At 53.8% G+C, this 16,541-nt stretch overlaps 1 protein-coding gene across 1 annotated transcript in view; it reads left to right on the top strand.

Annotated features, from left to right (window-relative positions):
• Window positions 1-16,541, top strand: part of SNRNP200 (small nuclear ribonucleoprotein U5 subunit 200) — a 66,137-nt gene that overhangs the window by 30,561 nt on the left and 19,035 nt on the right. Inside the window, exons 21-30 of the mRNA XM_082298355.1 lie at window positions 121-318; window positions 901-1,053; window positions 2,258-2,338; window positions 3,012-3,095; window positions 4,385-4,491; window positions 4,579-4,697; window positions 5,739-5,893; window positions 8,663-8,852; window positions 12,070-12,243; window positions 15,258-15,418. Coding sequence (XP_082154481.1) covers window positions 121-318; window positions 901-1,053; window positions 2,258-2,338; window positions 3,012-3,095; window positions 4,385-4,491; window positions 4,579-4,697; window positions 5,739-5,893; window positions 8,663-8,852; window positions 12,070-12,243; window positions 15,258-15,418 — 1,422 coding nt within the window. The remainder of the gene's footprint in view (window positions 1-120; window positions 319-900; window positions 1,054-2,257; window positions 2,339-3,011; window positions 3,096-4,384; window positions 4,492-4,578; window positions 4,698-5,738; window positions 5,894-8,662; window positions 8,853-12,069; window positions 12,244-15,257; window positions 15,419-16,541) is intronic.

Below are 16,541 nucleotides of genomic sequence, written 5' to 3'. Positions count from 1 at the left end.
GTTGGAATTCCACCGAGATCCAACAGGATTTAACTCCCAACTCCGCTCTGGACCTCCCCTGGTGCTTCCTGGGCTTGCCAGGACATCCCTGGGGTGAGGCAGGATTTGGGAATTCCGTAGGATGCGGTGAACTGGCTGGGATACACGTACCTGTACATCCGCATGCTCCGCTCTCCGACGCTCTACGGCATCTCCCACGACGACCTGAAGGCGGATCCGCTCCTGGAGCAGCGGCGCCTCGACCTCGTCCACACGGCGGCCCTGATGCTGGACAAGAACAACCTGGTCAAGTACGACAAGAAAACCGGGAATTTCCAGGTGGGATGGCGAGAAAAGCGGGAATTTCCAGGTGGGATGGTGAGAAAAGCGGGAATTTCCTGGTGGGATGGCGAGAAAAGCGGGAATTTCCTGGTGGGATGGTGAGAAAAGCGGGAATTTCCTGGTGGGATGGGTTATCCCAACCATTCCCGTGGTTTATCCCGGCCATTCCCGTGGGTTATCCCGGCCATTCCCGTGGGTTATCCCGGCCATTCCCATGGTTTATCCCAACCATTCCTGCTGTTGTCCCCACCATTCCCATGGTTTATCCCGGCCATTCCCATGGTTTATCCCGACCATTCCTGTGGTTTATCCCGACCATTCCCATGGTTTATCCCAGCCATTCCCATGGTTTATCCCGACCATTCCCATGGTTTATCCCAACCATTCCCGCTGTTGTCCCCACCATTCCCATGGGTTATCCCGGCCATTCCCATGGTTCCTCCTGACCATCCCATGGTTTATCCCGACCATTCCTGCTGTTGTCCCCACCATTCCCGTGGTTTATCCCAACCATTCCCAACCATTCCCAACCTGCCGGCTGTTTCGTTCTCCCGACGGTGCCGGCCGTTGTCGCGGCAGGTGACGGAGCTGGGCCGCATCGCCAGCCATTACTACATCACCAACGAGACGGTGCAGACGTACAACCAGCTGCTGAAACCCACGCTGAGCGAGATCGAGCTCTTCCGCGTCTTCTCCCTGTCCTCGGAGTTCCGCAACATCACCGTGCGCGAGGTACGGGCGCAGCCGGAACGGGCGGCCGGCGTCAAACAGCCAACAACAGCCAGCGTCAAACAGCCAACACCCAACAGCACCCAACAGCAGCCAACAGCCAACAGCACCCAACAGCACCCAACAACAGCCAACAGCAGCCAACAGCAGCCAACAGCAGCCAACAGCACCCAACAGCACCCAACAGCCAACAGCACCCAACAGCAGCCAACAGCACCCAACAGCACCCAACAGCCAACAGCACCCAACAACAGCCAACAGCACCCAACAGCACCCAACAGCCAACAGCACCCAACAGCACCCAACAGCACCCAACAGCCAACAGCACCCAACAGCACCCAACAGCACCCAACAGCCAACAGCACCCAACAACAGCCAACAGCACCCAACAGCACCCAACAGCCAACAGCACCCAACAGCCAACAGCACCCAACAGCCAACAGCAGCCAACAGCACCCAACAGCCAACTGCCAACAGCACCCAACAGCACCCAACAGCCAACTGCCAACAGCACCCAACAGCCAACAGCACCCAACAGCACCCAACAGCACCCAACAGCCAACAGCACCCAACAGCAGCCAACAGCACCCAACAGCACCCAACAGCCAACAGCACCCAACAACAGCCAACAGCACCCAACAGCCAACAGCCAACAGCACCCAACAGCCAACAGCACCCAACAGCCAACAGGAGCCAACAGCACCCAACAGCCAACTGCCAACAGCACCCAACAGCACCCAACAGCCAACTGCCAACAGCACCCAACAGCACCCAACAGCCAACTGCCAACAGCACCCAACAGCACCCAACAGCACCCAACAGCCAACTGCCAACAGCACCCAACAGCACTCAACACCCAGCAACACCCAACATCAAACACCCAACACCCAATGTCAAACACCCAACACCCAATGTCAAACACCCAACACCTGTCAAACAGCCAATGTCAAACACCCAACAACAGCCAGTGTCAAACTCCCGGACTCCTCCTGGAGAGGGGAATTTTTCCCTGGAGATCTCCCAGCTCCTTTCCCGACCTCTCCCAGCTCCGTGAGGAGCATCCGGCGTAGGCAGGGAAAGCATCCGGATGAGGTTTTGGAGAGAGGCAGGGGAAAACCAAGGAAAAGCTGGAATTCCCACCTGCTGTGGGCGCTGCAGAGCTTTTCCAGAGGGATCATCCCAGCCCTCCATCCCTGTTTTCCCTCAGGAGGAGAAGCTGGAGCTGCAGAAGCTGCTGGAGCGAGTGCCCATCCCGGTGAAGGAGAGCATCGAGGAGCCCAGTGCCAAGGTGAGCCCCGCAGGGAATTCCCGGCGGGAATTCTGCTCCCTTCCCTCGCTGGGGGGTCCTGCCTGGGGCTGGGAAGCTTGGGGAGAATCCGGGGCCTCTGTGGGCGCAATGGGAGAGGGAAATGGGGCGCCAGGAAAAGCGGCTTTTTTGGGAATGGGGCGCCAGGAAAAGCAGCTTTTTTTGGGAATGGGATGCCAGGAAAAGCGGCTTTCCCAGGAAATTTGGAATCAGGAAAAGCAGCTTTCCCAGGAAACTTGGAACCAGGAAAAGTAGTTATCCCGGGATATTGGATATCAGGAAAAGCAGCTTTTTTTGGGAATTAAGGACCAGGAAAAGCAGCTTTTCTGGGGATATTTGGAATGAGGAAAAGCAGCTTTCCCGGGGTATTGGATATCAGGAAAAGCAGCTTTTTTTGGGAATTGGAGATCAGGAAAAGCAGCTTTCCCGGGGTATTTGCAGCCGCTGGGTTTTGCTGAGTTGGTCTGGAAAGGGAAACTGGGAAAAGGGAATTGGGCATGAGGAAAAGCAGCTTTCCTTGGGAACTGAGCATCAGGAAAAGCAGCTTTCCTGGGAAATTTGGGACCAGGAAAAGCAGCTTTCTTTGGGAATTAAGCAGCGGGAAAAGCAGCATTCCCAGGATATTCCCTGAGAGCCTCTCCGTTGCCATTCCCAGATCAATGTCCTGCTCCAGGCCTTCATCTCGCAGCTGAAGCTCGAGGGCTTCGCCCTCATGGCCGACATGGTCTACGTGACCCAGGTGAGCCGGGAATTCCCTCGGAATTCCACAGGGGAGAACCTGCTTGGTCCACAAAGGGCAGATTTGGAAAGTTGGGAATCACCAGCTGCTCCACCCAGGCCACATTCCACAGCCATTCCCACCCTGGAAATGGAGGTTTTGGGCAAAATTGGAGGTTTTGGGGCAAAAATTTTCCTGGGAATCCGAGGTGGGAGCGGTGGGAAGCGCAGATTCCTGCCAGGGTTGGGAGTGGGATCCTCATCGGAGCCTCCAAGGTGAATTTGGGAAGTTGGGAATCGCCAGCTGCTCCACTTGGAGGTGTTTGGGGTGGAAAATCCTAAATTGTCCTTCCGGGCTTCGGAAAGAAAGATGGGAAAAGGTTCGGAATGGCAGGATGGGAGGGGATGGCTTCGGAGTGGGAAAGAGGGGATTGAAATGGGATCTTGGGGAGAAATTCTCCCTTTTGGGGCTGGGCTGGAATTCCCAGAGCAGCTGTGGCTGCCCCTGGATCCCTGGAAGTGCCCAAGGCCAGGTTGGAGCCCCCTGGGATAGGGGAGGTGTAGGGGGTGGGAATGGGATGGGATTTAAGGTCTCTCCCAACCCAAAGCATTCCAGGACTCCATGTTTCGATGGGATTTTGGGAAGGAATCCTGACTTTTGAGGGTGGGGAGGGGCTGGGCTGGAATTCCCAGAGGAGCAGCTGTGGCTGCCCCTGGATCCCTGGCAGTGCCCAAGGCTGGGTTGGAGCCCCCTGGGACAGTGGGAAGTGTGGGACCCATGGTGGGACCAGATGAGCTTTGAGGTCCCTCCCAACCCAAACCATTCCAGGATTCCGTGTTTAGATGGGATTTTTGGGAAGGAATCCTGACTTTTGAGGGCAGGGAGAGGCTGGGCTGGAATTGCCAGAGGAGCAGCTGTGGCTGCCCCAAGGCCGGCTTGGATGGGATCCGCTGGACGCTGTGGGGCGGAGCCGGTTGGGATTTCCGGTCATTCCCACCCCAAACCATCCCGGGATTCCACGTGGAGATTGAGATGGGATTTGGGGAAGGAATCCCTCCCTGTGAGGGGCTGGGCTGGAATTCCCAGAGAATCCAGGGCTGCCCCTGCATCCCTGGAAACGCCCAAGGCCGGGCTTGGCCGAGCTCCGCCGCTCACTGTGGGGTGGCACCACTTGGGGTGACCCCGGTTGGGATTTCCGGTCATTCCCACTCCAAACCTCTCTGGGATGGCACAGGGGGTGGGGGGAGGGGGTGGTCTGGGAATTTGGGAAGAGCCGGGAAGTGACCACGGAGCCGCTGCCTGTCCCGCAGTCGGCCGGGCGGCTCATGAGGGCCATCTTCGAGATCGTCCTGAACCGCGGCTGGGCCCAGCTCACCGACAAGACCCTCAACCTGTGCAAGATGATCGACAAACGCATGTGAGTCTGGGAAGGGCCTGATGCCCGGAATTCCCGGGATTCCTGGAATTCCCGGGTGTCCCCTGAGCCCCCGGATGGTCCCTGCAGGTGGCAGTCCATGTGTCCCCTGCGCCAGTTCAAGAAGCTGCCCGAGGAGGTGGTGAAGAAGATCGAGAAGAAGAATTTCCCCTTCGAGCGCCTCTACGACCTCAACCACAACGAGATTGGTGCTGAGACGGGGGGAAAATCCCCCAAATCCGGGCTGGGGAGGGGGTTGGGGTCATGGGAAAATCCCCCAAATCCAGGCTGGGGAGGAGGTTGGGGTCATTGGAAAATCCCCCAAATCCAGGCTGGGGAGGAGTTTGGGGTCATGGAAAAATCCCCCAAATCCGGGGTGGGGAGGGGTTTGGGATCGTGGCACAGCTTGGACAGAGGGGTTGTGGCTGCCCCTGGATCCCTGGCAGTGCCCAAGGCCGGCTTGGAGCCCCCTGGGATAGGGGTGGGAACGGGGTGGGATTTAAGGTCCCTCCCAACCCAAAGCATTCCAGGATTCCGTGAGCTGGTTTAGATGGGATTTTGGGGAGGAATTCCTGGCTGGGAGGGAATTCCCAGAGGGGTTGTGGCCATCCCTGGATCCCTGGGAGTGCCCCAGGCCGGGCTGGAGCACCCTGGGACAGGGGAAGGCGATGGAAGGGGATTCAGTGGGATGGGATTTAAGGTCCCTTCCACCCCAAACCATTCCAGGATCCCGTGGGCTGCTTCGGATGGGATTTTGGGGTGGGATTTTTGACTGTGAGGGTGGCGAGGTTGCCCAGAGGAGAGCTCAGAGCCCTTTGCAGGGCCTGAAGGGGCTCCAGGAGAGCTGGAGAGGGACTGGGGACAAGGGAGGGAGGGACAGGACCCAGGGAACGGCTTCCAGTGGGAAAGGGGAGATTGAAATGGGATCTTGGGAAGGAATGAGGGTGGGGAGGGGCTGGGCTGGAATTCCCAGAGCAGCTGTGGCTGCCCCTGGATCCCTGGAAGTGCCCAAGGCCGGCTTGGAGCCCCCTGGGATAAGGAAAGGTGTCCCTGCTGGAATGGGATGGGATTTAACCTCCTCCCACCCCAAACCATTCCATGATTTCCACGGAGAAATTGAGGAACCGCTCCAAGTCACCCCTCTGAGGGTCTGGAGAGGCCTCACCTGCCTCAGAATCCTGCTCCTGTCAGCATCGGCCCTGACCCCATCCCGGTTTATTTTTGTTCTCCCCCTCATCCCACCACCTCAGGGGAGCTGATCCGGATGCCGAAAATGGGGAAAACCATCCATAAATACGTGCACCTGTTCCCGAAGCTGGAGCTGTCCGTGCACCTGCAGCCCATCACCCGCTCCACGCTCAAGGTGGAGCTCACCATCGCCCCCGACTTCCAGTGGGACGAGAAGGTGGGGCCGGGACGTGGCGGTTTGGGGCGGAAAAGGGGCGTTTTGGGGCTGGATTGTGGGAATTTTCAGGGTGAATGTGCTGGTTTGAGGGGGGGAAATGGGATTTATGGAGCTGGGGTGTGGAAATCGTGAGGGGAAAATGGGATTTATGGAGCTGGGGTGTGGAAATCATGAGGGGAAATGGTCCTGATTTGGGGGGAAAATGGGATTTATGGAGCTGGGGTGTGGAAATCGTGAGGGGAAAATGGGATTTATGGAGCTGGGGTGTGGAAATCATGAGGGGAAAATGGGATTTATGGAGCTGGGGTGTGGAAATCGTGAGGGGAAAATGGGATTTATGGAGCTGGGGTGTGGAAATTGTGAGGGGAAAATGGGATTTATGGAGCTGGGGTGTGGAAATCATGAGGGGAAATGGTCCTGATTTGGGGGGAAAATGGGATTTATGGAGCTGGGGTGTGGAAATCGTGAGGGGAAAATGGGATTTATGGAGCTGGGGTGTGGAAATCATGAGGGGAAAATGGGATTTATGGAGCTGGGGTGTGGAAATCGTGAGGGGAAAATGAGATTTATGGAGCTGGGGTGTGGAAATCGTGAGGGGAAAATGTCCCAGTTTGGGGGGAAAATGGGATTTATGGGGCTGGGGTGTGGAAATCATGAGGGGAAGATGGGATTTATGGAGCTGGGGTGTGGAAATTGTGAGGCGAAAATGGGATTTATGGAGCTGGGGTGTGGAAATCATGAGGGGAAATGGTCCTGATTTGGGGGGAAAATGGGATTTATGGAGCTGGGGTGTGGAAATCGTGAGGGGAAAATGGGATTTATGGTGCTGGGGTGTGGAAATCATGAGGGGAAAATGGGATTTATGGAGCTGGGGTGTGGAAATCATGAGGGGAAAATGGGATTTATGGTGCTGGGGCGTGGAAATCATGAGGGGAAAATGTCCTGATTTGGGGGGAAAATGGGATTTATGGAGCTGGGGTGTGGAAATCGTGAGGGGGAAATTGTCCTGATTTGGGGGGAAAATGGGATTTATGGAGCTGGGGTGTGGAAATTGTGAGGGGAAAATGGGATTTATGGAGCTGGGGTGTGGAAATTGTGAGGGGAAAATGGGATTTATGGAGCTGGGGTGTGGAAATCGTGAGGGGAAAATGGGATTTATGGAGCTGGGGTGTGGAAATCGTGAGGGGAAAATGAGATTTATGGAGCTGGGGTGTGGAAATCATGAGGGGAAATGGTCCTGATTTGGGGGGAAAATGGGATTTATGGAGCTGGGGTGTGGAAATCGTGAGGGGAAAATGAGATTTATGGAGCTGGGGTGTGGAAATTGTGAGGGGAAAATGAGATTTATGGAGCTGGGGTGTGGAAATCGTGAGGGGAAAATGTCCCAGTTTGGGGGGAAAATGGGATTTATGGTGCTGGGGTGTGGAAATCATGAGGGGAAAATGGGATTTATGGAGCTGGGGTGTGGAAATCATGAGGGAAAGATGGGATTTATGGAGCTGGGGTGTGGAAATTGTGAGGCGAAAATGGGATTTATGGAGCTGGGGTGTGGAAATCGTGAGGGGAAAATGGGATTTATGGTGCTGGGGTGTGGAAATCGTGAGGGGAAAATGGGATTTATGGAGCTGGGGTGTGGAAATCATGAGGGGAAAATGTCCTGATTTGGGGGGAAAATGGGATTTATGGAGCTGGGGTGTGGAAATCGTGAGGGGGAAATTGTCCTGATTTGGGGGGAAAATGGGATTTATGGAGCTGGGGTGTGGAAATTGTGAGGGGAAAATGAGATTTATGGAGCTGGGGTGTGGAAATTGTGAGGGGAAAATGGGATTTATGGGGCTGGGGTGTGGAAATCGTGAGGGGAGAATGTCCTGATTTGGGGGGAAAATGGTAAATTCGGGGTCCAATGGTAAAAACCATGAGGGAAAGCACATTCCTGGGGTAAAAAGGAGGAACTGTAAAAAGGCTGAATTGTTAAAATCATGAGGGAAAATGGTGGGGAAGAAGGAGGAATTTTGGGGCTGGATTGTGAAATCTTATGGGGAAATACATTTCTGGGGCAAAAGAAGGAATTTTGGGGTCGGATTATAAAAACCATTTGGGAAGACGCAATCCTGGGGTGAAAATGAGGAATTTTGGGGCTGAATTAAAAAAACCATGAGGGTAAACGCAATCCTGGGGTGAAAATGAGGAATTTTGGGGTTGAATTGTAAAAACTGTTTGGGAAAACACAATCCTGGGGTGAAAATGAGGAATTTTGAGGTTGAATTATAAAAACCGTTTGGGAAAACACAATCCTGGGGTGAAAATGAGGAATTTTGGGGCCGGATTATAAAAACCATTTGGGAAAACACAATCCTGGGGTGAAAATGAGGAATTTTGGGGCCGGATTATAAAAACCATTTGGGAAAACGCAATCCTGGGGTGAAAATGAGGAATTTTGGGGTCCAGTTGTAAAAACCATTTGGGAAAACGCAATCCTGGGGTGAAAATGAGGAATTTTGGGGTTGAATTATAAAAACCATGAGGGTAAACACAATCCTGTGGTGAAAATGAGGAATTTTGGGGCCGGATTATTAAAACCATTTGGGAAAACGCAATCCTGGGGTGAAAATGAGGAATTTTGGGGCCGGATTATAAAAACCATTTGGGAAAACGCAATCCTGGGGTGGAAATGAGGAATTTTGGGGCCGCCTTGCTGCGCTGCAGCTCCTGAACGCCTGGGAATTTGGGGCTGGGCCGGGGAACTGAGAGCTGCCCCTTTTTGCCCAGGTTCACGGCTCCTCCGAGGCGTTCTGGATCCTGGTGGAGGACGTGGACAGCGAGGTGATCCTGCACCACGAGTACTTCCTGCTCAAGGCCAAGTACGCCCAGGACGAGCACCTGGTGACGTTCTTCGTGCCCGTCTTCGAGCCGCTGCCGCCGCAGTACTTCATCCGCGTGGTGTCGGACCGCTGGCTCTGTGAGTGCCCCTTGGCCCGGGCTTTGTTCCTGGTTTTTCCTGAGGTTTATTCCCGGTTTTCTGGCTCTGTGAGTGCCCCTTGGCCCAGAGTTTGTTCCTGGTTTTTCCCAGGGTTTATTCCTGCTTTTTCCCAGGCTTTATTCCCGGTTTTCTGGCTCTGTGAGTGTCCCTTTGCCCAGGCTTCATTCCCGGTTTTTCCTGGGCTTTATTCCCGGTTTTCTGGCTCTGTGAGTGCCCCTTTGCCCGGGCTTTGTTCCTGGTTTTTCCTGAGGTTTATTCCCGGTTTTTCCTGGGCTTTATTCCTGGTTTTTCCTGGGCTTTATTCCTGGTTTTTCCCAGAGTTTGTTCCTGGTTTTTCCTGGGCTTTATTCCCGGTTTTCTGGCTCTGTGAGTGCCCCTTTACCCAGGGTTTGTTCCTGGTTTTTCCTGGGCTTTATTCCCGGTTTTCTGGCTCTGTGAGTGCCCCTTTTCCTGGGCTTCATTCCTGGCTTTTCCTGGGCTTTATTCCCGGTTTTCTGGCTCTGTGAGTGCCCCTTTGCCTGGGCTTTATTCCTGGTTTTTCCTGAGGTTTATTCCCGGTTTTCTGGCTCTGTGAGTGCCCCTTTACCCAGGGTTTGTTCCCGGTTTTTCCTGGGCTTTATTCCCGGTTTTCTGGCTCTGTGAGTGCCCCTTTGCCCGGGCTTCGTTCCTGGTTTTTCCTGGGCTTTATTCCCGGTTTTTCCTGGGCTTTATTCCTGGTTTTTCCCAGAGTTTGTTCCTGGTTTTTTCTGGGCTTTATTCCCGGTTTTCTGGCTCTGTGAGTGCCCCTTTGCCTGGGCTTTATTCCCGGTTTTTCCTGGGCTTTATTCCCGGTTTTTCCTGGGCTTTATTCCCGGTTTTTCCTGGGGTTTATTCCCGGTTTTTCCTGGGGTTTATTCCCGGTTTTCTGGCTCTGTGAGTGCCACTTCTCCCAGAGTTTGTTCCTGGTTTTTCCCGAGGTTTATTCCCGGTTTTCTGGCTCTGTGAGTGCCCCTTTTCCTGGGCTTTATTCCTGGTTTTTCCCAGAGTTTGTTCCTGGTTTTTCCTGGGCTTTATTCCCGGTTTTCTGGCTCTGTGAGTGCCCCTTTTCCTGGGCTTCATTCCTGGCTTTTCCTGGGCTTTATTCCCGGTTTTCTGGCTCTGTGAGTGCCCCTTTGCCTGGGCTTTATTCCTGGTTTTTCCTGAGGTTTATTCCCGGTTTTCTGGCTCTGTGAGTGTCCCTTTGCCCAGGCTTCATTCCCGGTTTTTCCTGGGCTTTATTCCCGGTTTTCTGGCTCTGTGAGTGCCCCTTTGCCCGGGCTTTGTTCCTGGTTTTTCCTGAGGTTTATTCCCGGTTTTTCCTGGGCTTTATTCCTGGTTTTTCCTGGGCTTTATTCCTGGTTTTTCCCAGAGTTTGTTCCTGGTTTTTCCTGGGCTTTATTCCCGGTTTTCTGGCTCTGTGAGTGCCCCTTTGCCTGGGCTTTATTCCCGGTTTTTCCTGAGGTTTATTCCTGGTTTTCTGGCTCTGTGAGTGCCCCTTGGCCCGGGCTTTATTCCTGGTTTTTCCTGAGGTTTATTCCCGGTTTTCTGGCTCTGTGAGTGCCCCTTTGCCCAGGGTTTGTTCCCGGTTTTTCCCGAGGTTTATTCCCAGTTTTCTGGCTCTGTGAGTGCCCCTTTTCCTGGGCTTTATTCCCGGTGTTTCCAGGGTTTTTTCCTGGTTTTTCCCAGAGTTTATTCCCAGTTTTTCCCAGAGTTTGTTCCTGATTTTCTGGCTCTGTGAGTGCCCCTTTTCCCAGAGTTTGTTCCTAGTTTTTTCTGGGCTTTATTCCTGGTTTTCTGTGTCTGTGAGTGCCCCTTTTCCTTTGGGATCCATTCCCATCCCTTTGGCACCCATTCCCATCCCCATTCCCATCCCTTTGGCATCCATTCCCATCCCTTTGGCACCCATTCCCATCCCCATTCCCATCCCTTTGGCACCCATTCCCATCCTCATTCCCATCCCCATTCCCATCCCCATTCCCATCCCCATTCCCATCCCTTTGGCACCCATTCCCATCCCCATTCCCATCCCTTTGGGATCCATTCCCATCCCCATTCCCATCCCCATTCCCATCCCCATTCCCATCCCCATTCCCATCCCTTTGGGATCCATTCCCATCCCTTTGGGATCCATTCCCATCCCCATTCCCATCCCTTTGGCACCCATTCCCATCCCCATTCCCATCCCTTTGGGATCCATTCCCATTCCCATTCCCATCCCCATTCCCATCCCCATTCCCATCCCTTTGGCACCCATTCCCATCCCCATTCCCATCCCTTTGGGATCCATTCCCATTCCCATTCCCATTCCCATTCCCATCCCCATTCCCATCCCCATTCCCATCCCTTTGGCACCCATTCCCATCCCCATTCCCATCCCTTTGGCACCCATTCCCATCCTCATTCCCATCCCCATTCCCATCCCCATTCCCATCCCCATTCCCATCCCCATTCCCATCCCTTTGGCACCCATTCCCATCCTCATTCCCATCCCCATTCCCATCCCCATTCCCATCCCCATTCCCATCCCTTTGGCACCCATTCCCATTCCCATTCCCATCCCTTTGGGATCCATTCCCATTCCCATTCCCATCCCCATTCCCATCCCTTTGGCACCCATTCCCATTCCCATTCCCATCCCTTTGGGATCCATTCCCATTCCCATTCCCATCCCCATTCCCATCCCTTTGGCACCCATTCCCATCCCCATCCCCATCCCTTTGGCACCCATTCCCATTCCCATCCCTTTGGCACCCATTCCCATCCCTTTGGCACCCATTCCCATTCCCATCCCTTTGGCACCCATTCCCATCCCCATTCCCATCCCTTTGGCACCCATTCCCATTCCCATCCCTTTGGCACCCATTCCCATCCTCATTCCCATCCCTTTGGCACCCATTCCCATCCCTTTGGCACCCATTCCCATCCCCATCCCCATTCCCATCCCCATCCCTTTGGCACCCATTCCCATCCCCATTCCCATCCCTTTGGCACCCATTCCCATCCCCATTCCCATCCCTTTGGCACCCATTCCCATCCCCATTCCCATCCCCATTCCCATCCCCATTCCCATCCCCATTCCCATCCCTTTCCCAGTGCCCCCCCCCATAACCCCGACCCCATCTCCCCACGCCTCAGCCTGATCCCGCCTCTGGAATTCAGGAATTCTCTGCCCCTGCAGCCTGTGAGACGCAGCTCCCCGTGTCCTTCCGGCACCTGATCCTGCCCGAGAAGTACCCTCCTCCCACGGAGCTGCTGGACCTGCAGCCGCTGCCGGTGTCGGCGCTGCGCAACAGCGCCTTCGAGGGCCTCTACCAGGACAAGTTCCCCTTCTTCAACCCCATCCAGACGCAAGGTGCGCGTTCCCGCTCCTCATCCCAGACGGCTTTCCCGGGATTTGGTGGTTTTTGTAGGGAAATGATTCCTCATTTTCCCATTTCCGGGGTCCGCGCATTCGGAATCAGGGTCTCTGTGGGAAGGGGTTGGGAATTGGGGTCTCAGCCACGTTCAGCAGCTCCTGCAAAAGTTGGGGATGTTCCCACTCCTCATCCCACCTGGATTTCCCAGGATTTGGTGGTTTTTGTAGGAATTTTGTGGGAAGTGGTTCCTCATTTTCCCATTTCCGGCATCCGCGCGTTTTGGGCGTTTGGAATCGGGGCCTCTCTGTGGGAGGGGGTTGGGAATTGGGGTCTCAGCCACGTTCAGCAGCTCCTGGAAAAGTTGGGGATGTTCCCGCTCCTCATCCCACCTGGATTTCCCGGGATTTGGCCGTTTTTGCAGGAATTTTGTGGGAAATGGGGAACCCCAGAGCCCGAGTGCTTTGGGCATTCGGAATCGGGGTCTCTTGTGGGAGGGGGTTGGGAATTGGGGTCTCAGCCACGTTCAGCAGCTCCTGCAAAAGTTGGGGATGTTCCCGCTCCTCATCCCACCTGGATTTCCCAGGATTTGGTGGTTTTTGTAGGAATTTTGTGGGAAGTGGTTCCTCATTTTCCCATTTCCGGCATCCGCGCGTTTTGGGCGTTTGGAATCGGGGTCTCTGTGGGAGGGGGTTGGGAATTGGGGTCTCAGCCACGTTCAGCAGCTCCTGGAAAAGTTGGGGATGTTCCCGCTCCTCATCCCACCTGGATTTCCTGGGATTTGGCCGTTTTTGTAGGAATTTTGTGGGAAATGATTCCTCATTTTCCCATTTCTGGGGTCTGAGCGCTTTGGGCATTCGGAATCGGGGCCTCTCTGTGGGAGGGGGTTGGGAATTGGGGTCTCAGCCACGTTCAGCAGCTCCTGCAAAAGTTGGGGATGTTCCTGCTCCTCATCCCACCTGGATTTCCCAGGATTTGGCCATTTTTGTAGGAATTTTGTGGGAAGTGGTTCCTCATTTTCCCATTTCCGGCATCCGCGCGTTTTGGGCGTTTGGAATCGGGGGCTCTGTGGGAAGGGGTTGGGAATTGGGGTCTCAGCCACGTTCAGCAGCTCCTGGAAAAGTTGGGGATGTTCCCGCTCCTCATCCCACCTGGATTTCCCAGGATTTGGCCATTTTTGTAGGAATTTTGTGGGAAATGATTCCTCATTTTCCCATTTCTGGGGTCTGAGCGCTTTGGGCATTCGGAATCGGGGCCTCTCTGTGGGAGGGGGTTGGGAATTGGGGTCTCAGCCACGTTCAGCAGCTCCTGCAAAAGTTGGGGATGTTCCTGTTCCTCATCCCAGCCGGATTTCCCAGGATTTGGGATCCGTGGTTTATCCGCTGTTCCCAGGGGTTTGGGATTTGTGGATTTCCCCAGAGGAGAAGCCTGCAGGAATCCCAGTGGCAGCAGAGATTTGGGATCTGTGGTTTATCCTCTCTTCCCTGGGGAAAAAAACTCCTGGAATCCAAGGAAAAACCTGCAGGAATCCAGGGCAAAACTCCTGGAATCCAAGGAAAAACCTGCAGGAATCCAGGGCAAAAACTCCTGGAATCCAAGGAAAATCTCCTGGAATCCCAGTGGCAGCTGAGCTTTGGGATCTGTGCTTTATCCCCCATTCCCAGAGCTTCGGGATCCGTTTGGTTCCGTTGTTTATTCCGGAATTCCGTGGGAAATGGGGAATCCCGAGGTTGGGAATTGGGGGCTCTGCCACATTCCTGGGGTGGCCTCAGGGAGCAGCTCCTGCGAGTTGGGGCTTTTCCCAAATTTCTCCAGCCCTGCTGCTCGCAGGGAAGGAGTTGGGAGCTTCCCCCTTTGGAATTGCGCTGCCTGGAATGAGGAATTGGGAATTCCTGGGTCAGCCTGGAGTTTGTTTTCCTGAGGGGATCCCAGGCTGGAATTCCCTAAATTCCCTTTCCTGGAGCTCCTCTCTCTCACACCCGATCCAGGCCATGTTCCCCACCCCATTCCCAAATTTTTACCCTAAATCCATGGAGATTTTCCCCCTCCCCATTCCCACATTTTTGCCCTAAATCCATGGAGATTTCCCCTGAAATTGGGAATCCTGTGAGAGTTCCCTCAGTGAATCCCAGACTAAAATTCCCAAAATTCCCTTTCCTGGATCTCCTCTCTCTCACACCCGACCCAGGCCATGTTCCCCACCCCATTCCCACATTTTTTTGCCCTAAATCCATGGAGATTTTCCCTGAAATTGGGAATTTGGGAGCTCCTGTGTGAGAGTTCCCTCAGTAAATCCCAGACTAAAATTCCCAAAATTCCAAGCCATGTTCCCCACCCCATTCCCACATTTTTTTGCCCTAAATCCACGGAGATTTTCCCGAAAATCGGGAATCCCGTAACAACTTCCTCCATAAATCCCAGACTAAAATTCCCTAAATTCCCTTTCCTGATTGTCCTCTCTCTCAACCCCAATCCACGCCGTGTTCCCCACCCCCATTCCCACATTTTTGCCCTAAATCCACGGAGATTTTCCCAAAAATCAGGAATCCCGTAACAACTTCCTCCGTAAACCCCAGACTAAAATTCCCAAAATTCCAAGCCATGTTCCCCACCCCATTCCCACATTTTTTCCCCTAAATCCACGGAGATTTTCCCCCTCCCCATTCCCAGATTTTTCCCCTAAATCCACGGAGATTTTCCCGAAAATCAGGAACCCCGTAACAACTTCCTCCGTAAATCCCAGACTAAAATTCCCTAAATTCCACGCTGTGTTCCCCACCCCCTTCCCACATTTTTTCCCCTAAATCCACGGAGATTTTCCCCCTCCCCATTCCCAGATTTTTCCCCTAAATCCACGGAGATTTTCCCGAAAATCAGGAATCCCGTAACAACTTCCTCCGTAAACCCCAGACTAAAATTCCCTAAATTCCACGCCATGTTCCCCACTCCATTCCCACATTTTTTTAACCCCGAAACCCACGGGGATTTTCCCTGTCCCTCCGTGATTTGCCAGTGTTCAACACGGTGTACAACAGCGACGACAACGTGTTCGTGGGCGCGCCCACGGGCAGCGGCAAAACCATCTGCGCCGAGTTCGGCATCCTCCGCATGCTGCTGCAGAACTCCGAGGGCCGCTGCGTCTACATCACACCCATGGAGGCCCTGGCCGAGCAGGTGAATCCCAGGAATTCCCCGGAGGCCGAAATTCCCACCCTGCGTGGGATAAACGCCGCCCTCCCGCCGCTCCTGGGGAGGGAATTCTGCAGCAGTCGGCAGGGAATTGTCCCAATTTCCTGGGAGTTTTGGTGGGAATTGCCGCCATTTAAAGAGAATTTGGTGGGAATTGCCCCAATTTGGTGGGAATGTGGTGGGAATTGCCCCAGTTTAAAGGAAATTTGGTGGGAATTTGGTGGGAATTGCCCCAGTCTGAGGGGAATTTGGTGAGAATTGCCCCAATTTGATGGGAATGTGGTGGGAATTTGGTGGGACTTGCCCAATTTAAAGGGAATTTGGTGGGAATTGCCCCAGTTTGGTGGGAATGTGGTGGGAATTTGGTGGGAATTGCCCCAGTTTGAGGGGAATTTAGTGGGAATTTCCCCCAATTTGATGGGAATGTGGTGGGAATTTGGTGGGAATTGCCCCAGTTTGAGAGGAATTTGGTGGGAATTGCCCCAGTCTGAGGGGAATTTGGTGGGAATCATCTCAACTGGAGGGAAATGTGGTGGGAATTGCCCAATGTGGTGGGAATGTGGTGGGTATTTGGTGGGAATTGCCCCAGTTTAAAGGGAATTTGGTGGGAATTGCCCCAATTTGGTGGGAATGTGGTGGGAATTTGGTGGGAATTGCCCCAGTTTGAGAGGAATTTGGTGGGAATTGCCCCAGTCTGAGGGGAATTTGGTGGGAATCATCTCAACTGGAAGGAAATGTGGTGGGAATTGCCCCATGTGGTGGGAATTTGGTGGGAATTGCCCCAGTTTGAGAGGAATTTAGTGGGAACTGTCCCAGTTTGAGAGGAATTTGGTGGGAATTGCCCCAGTTTGAGAGGAATTTGGTGGGAATTGCCCCAGTCTGAGGGGAATTTGGTGGGAATCATCTCAACAGGAGGGAAATGTGGTGGGAATTGCCCCATGTGGTGGGAATTTGGTGGGAATTGCCCCAGTTTGAGGGGAATTTAGTGGGAATTGCCCCAATTTGATGGGAATGTGGTGGGAATTTGGTGGGAATTGCCCCAATTTAAAGAGAATTTGGTGGGAATTGCCCCAATTTAAAGGGAATTTGGTGGGAAATGTGGTGGGAA

The sequence above is a fragment of the Coloeus monedula genome (genome assembly GCF_965178545.1).
Source record: "Coloeus monedula genome assembly, chromosome: 28".
Classification (NCBI taxonomy): domain Eukaryota; kingdom Metazoa; phylum Chordata; class Aves; order Passeriformes; family Corvidae; genus Coloeus; species Coloeus monedula.
Note: the sequence above shows the minus strand (reverse complement) of the source record. Positions and strands in the feature narration are given on the sequence as shown.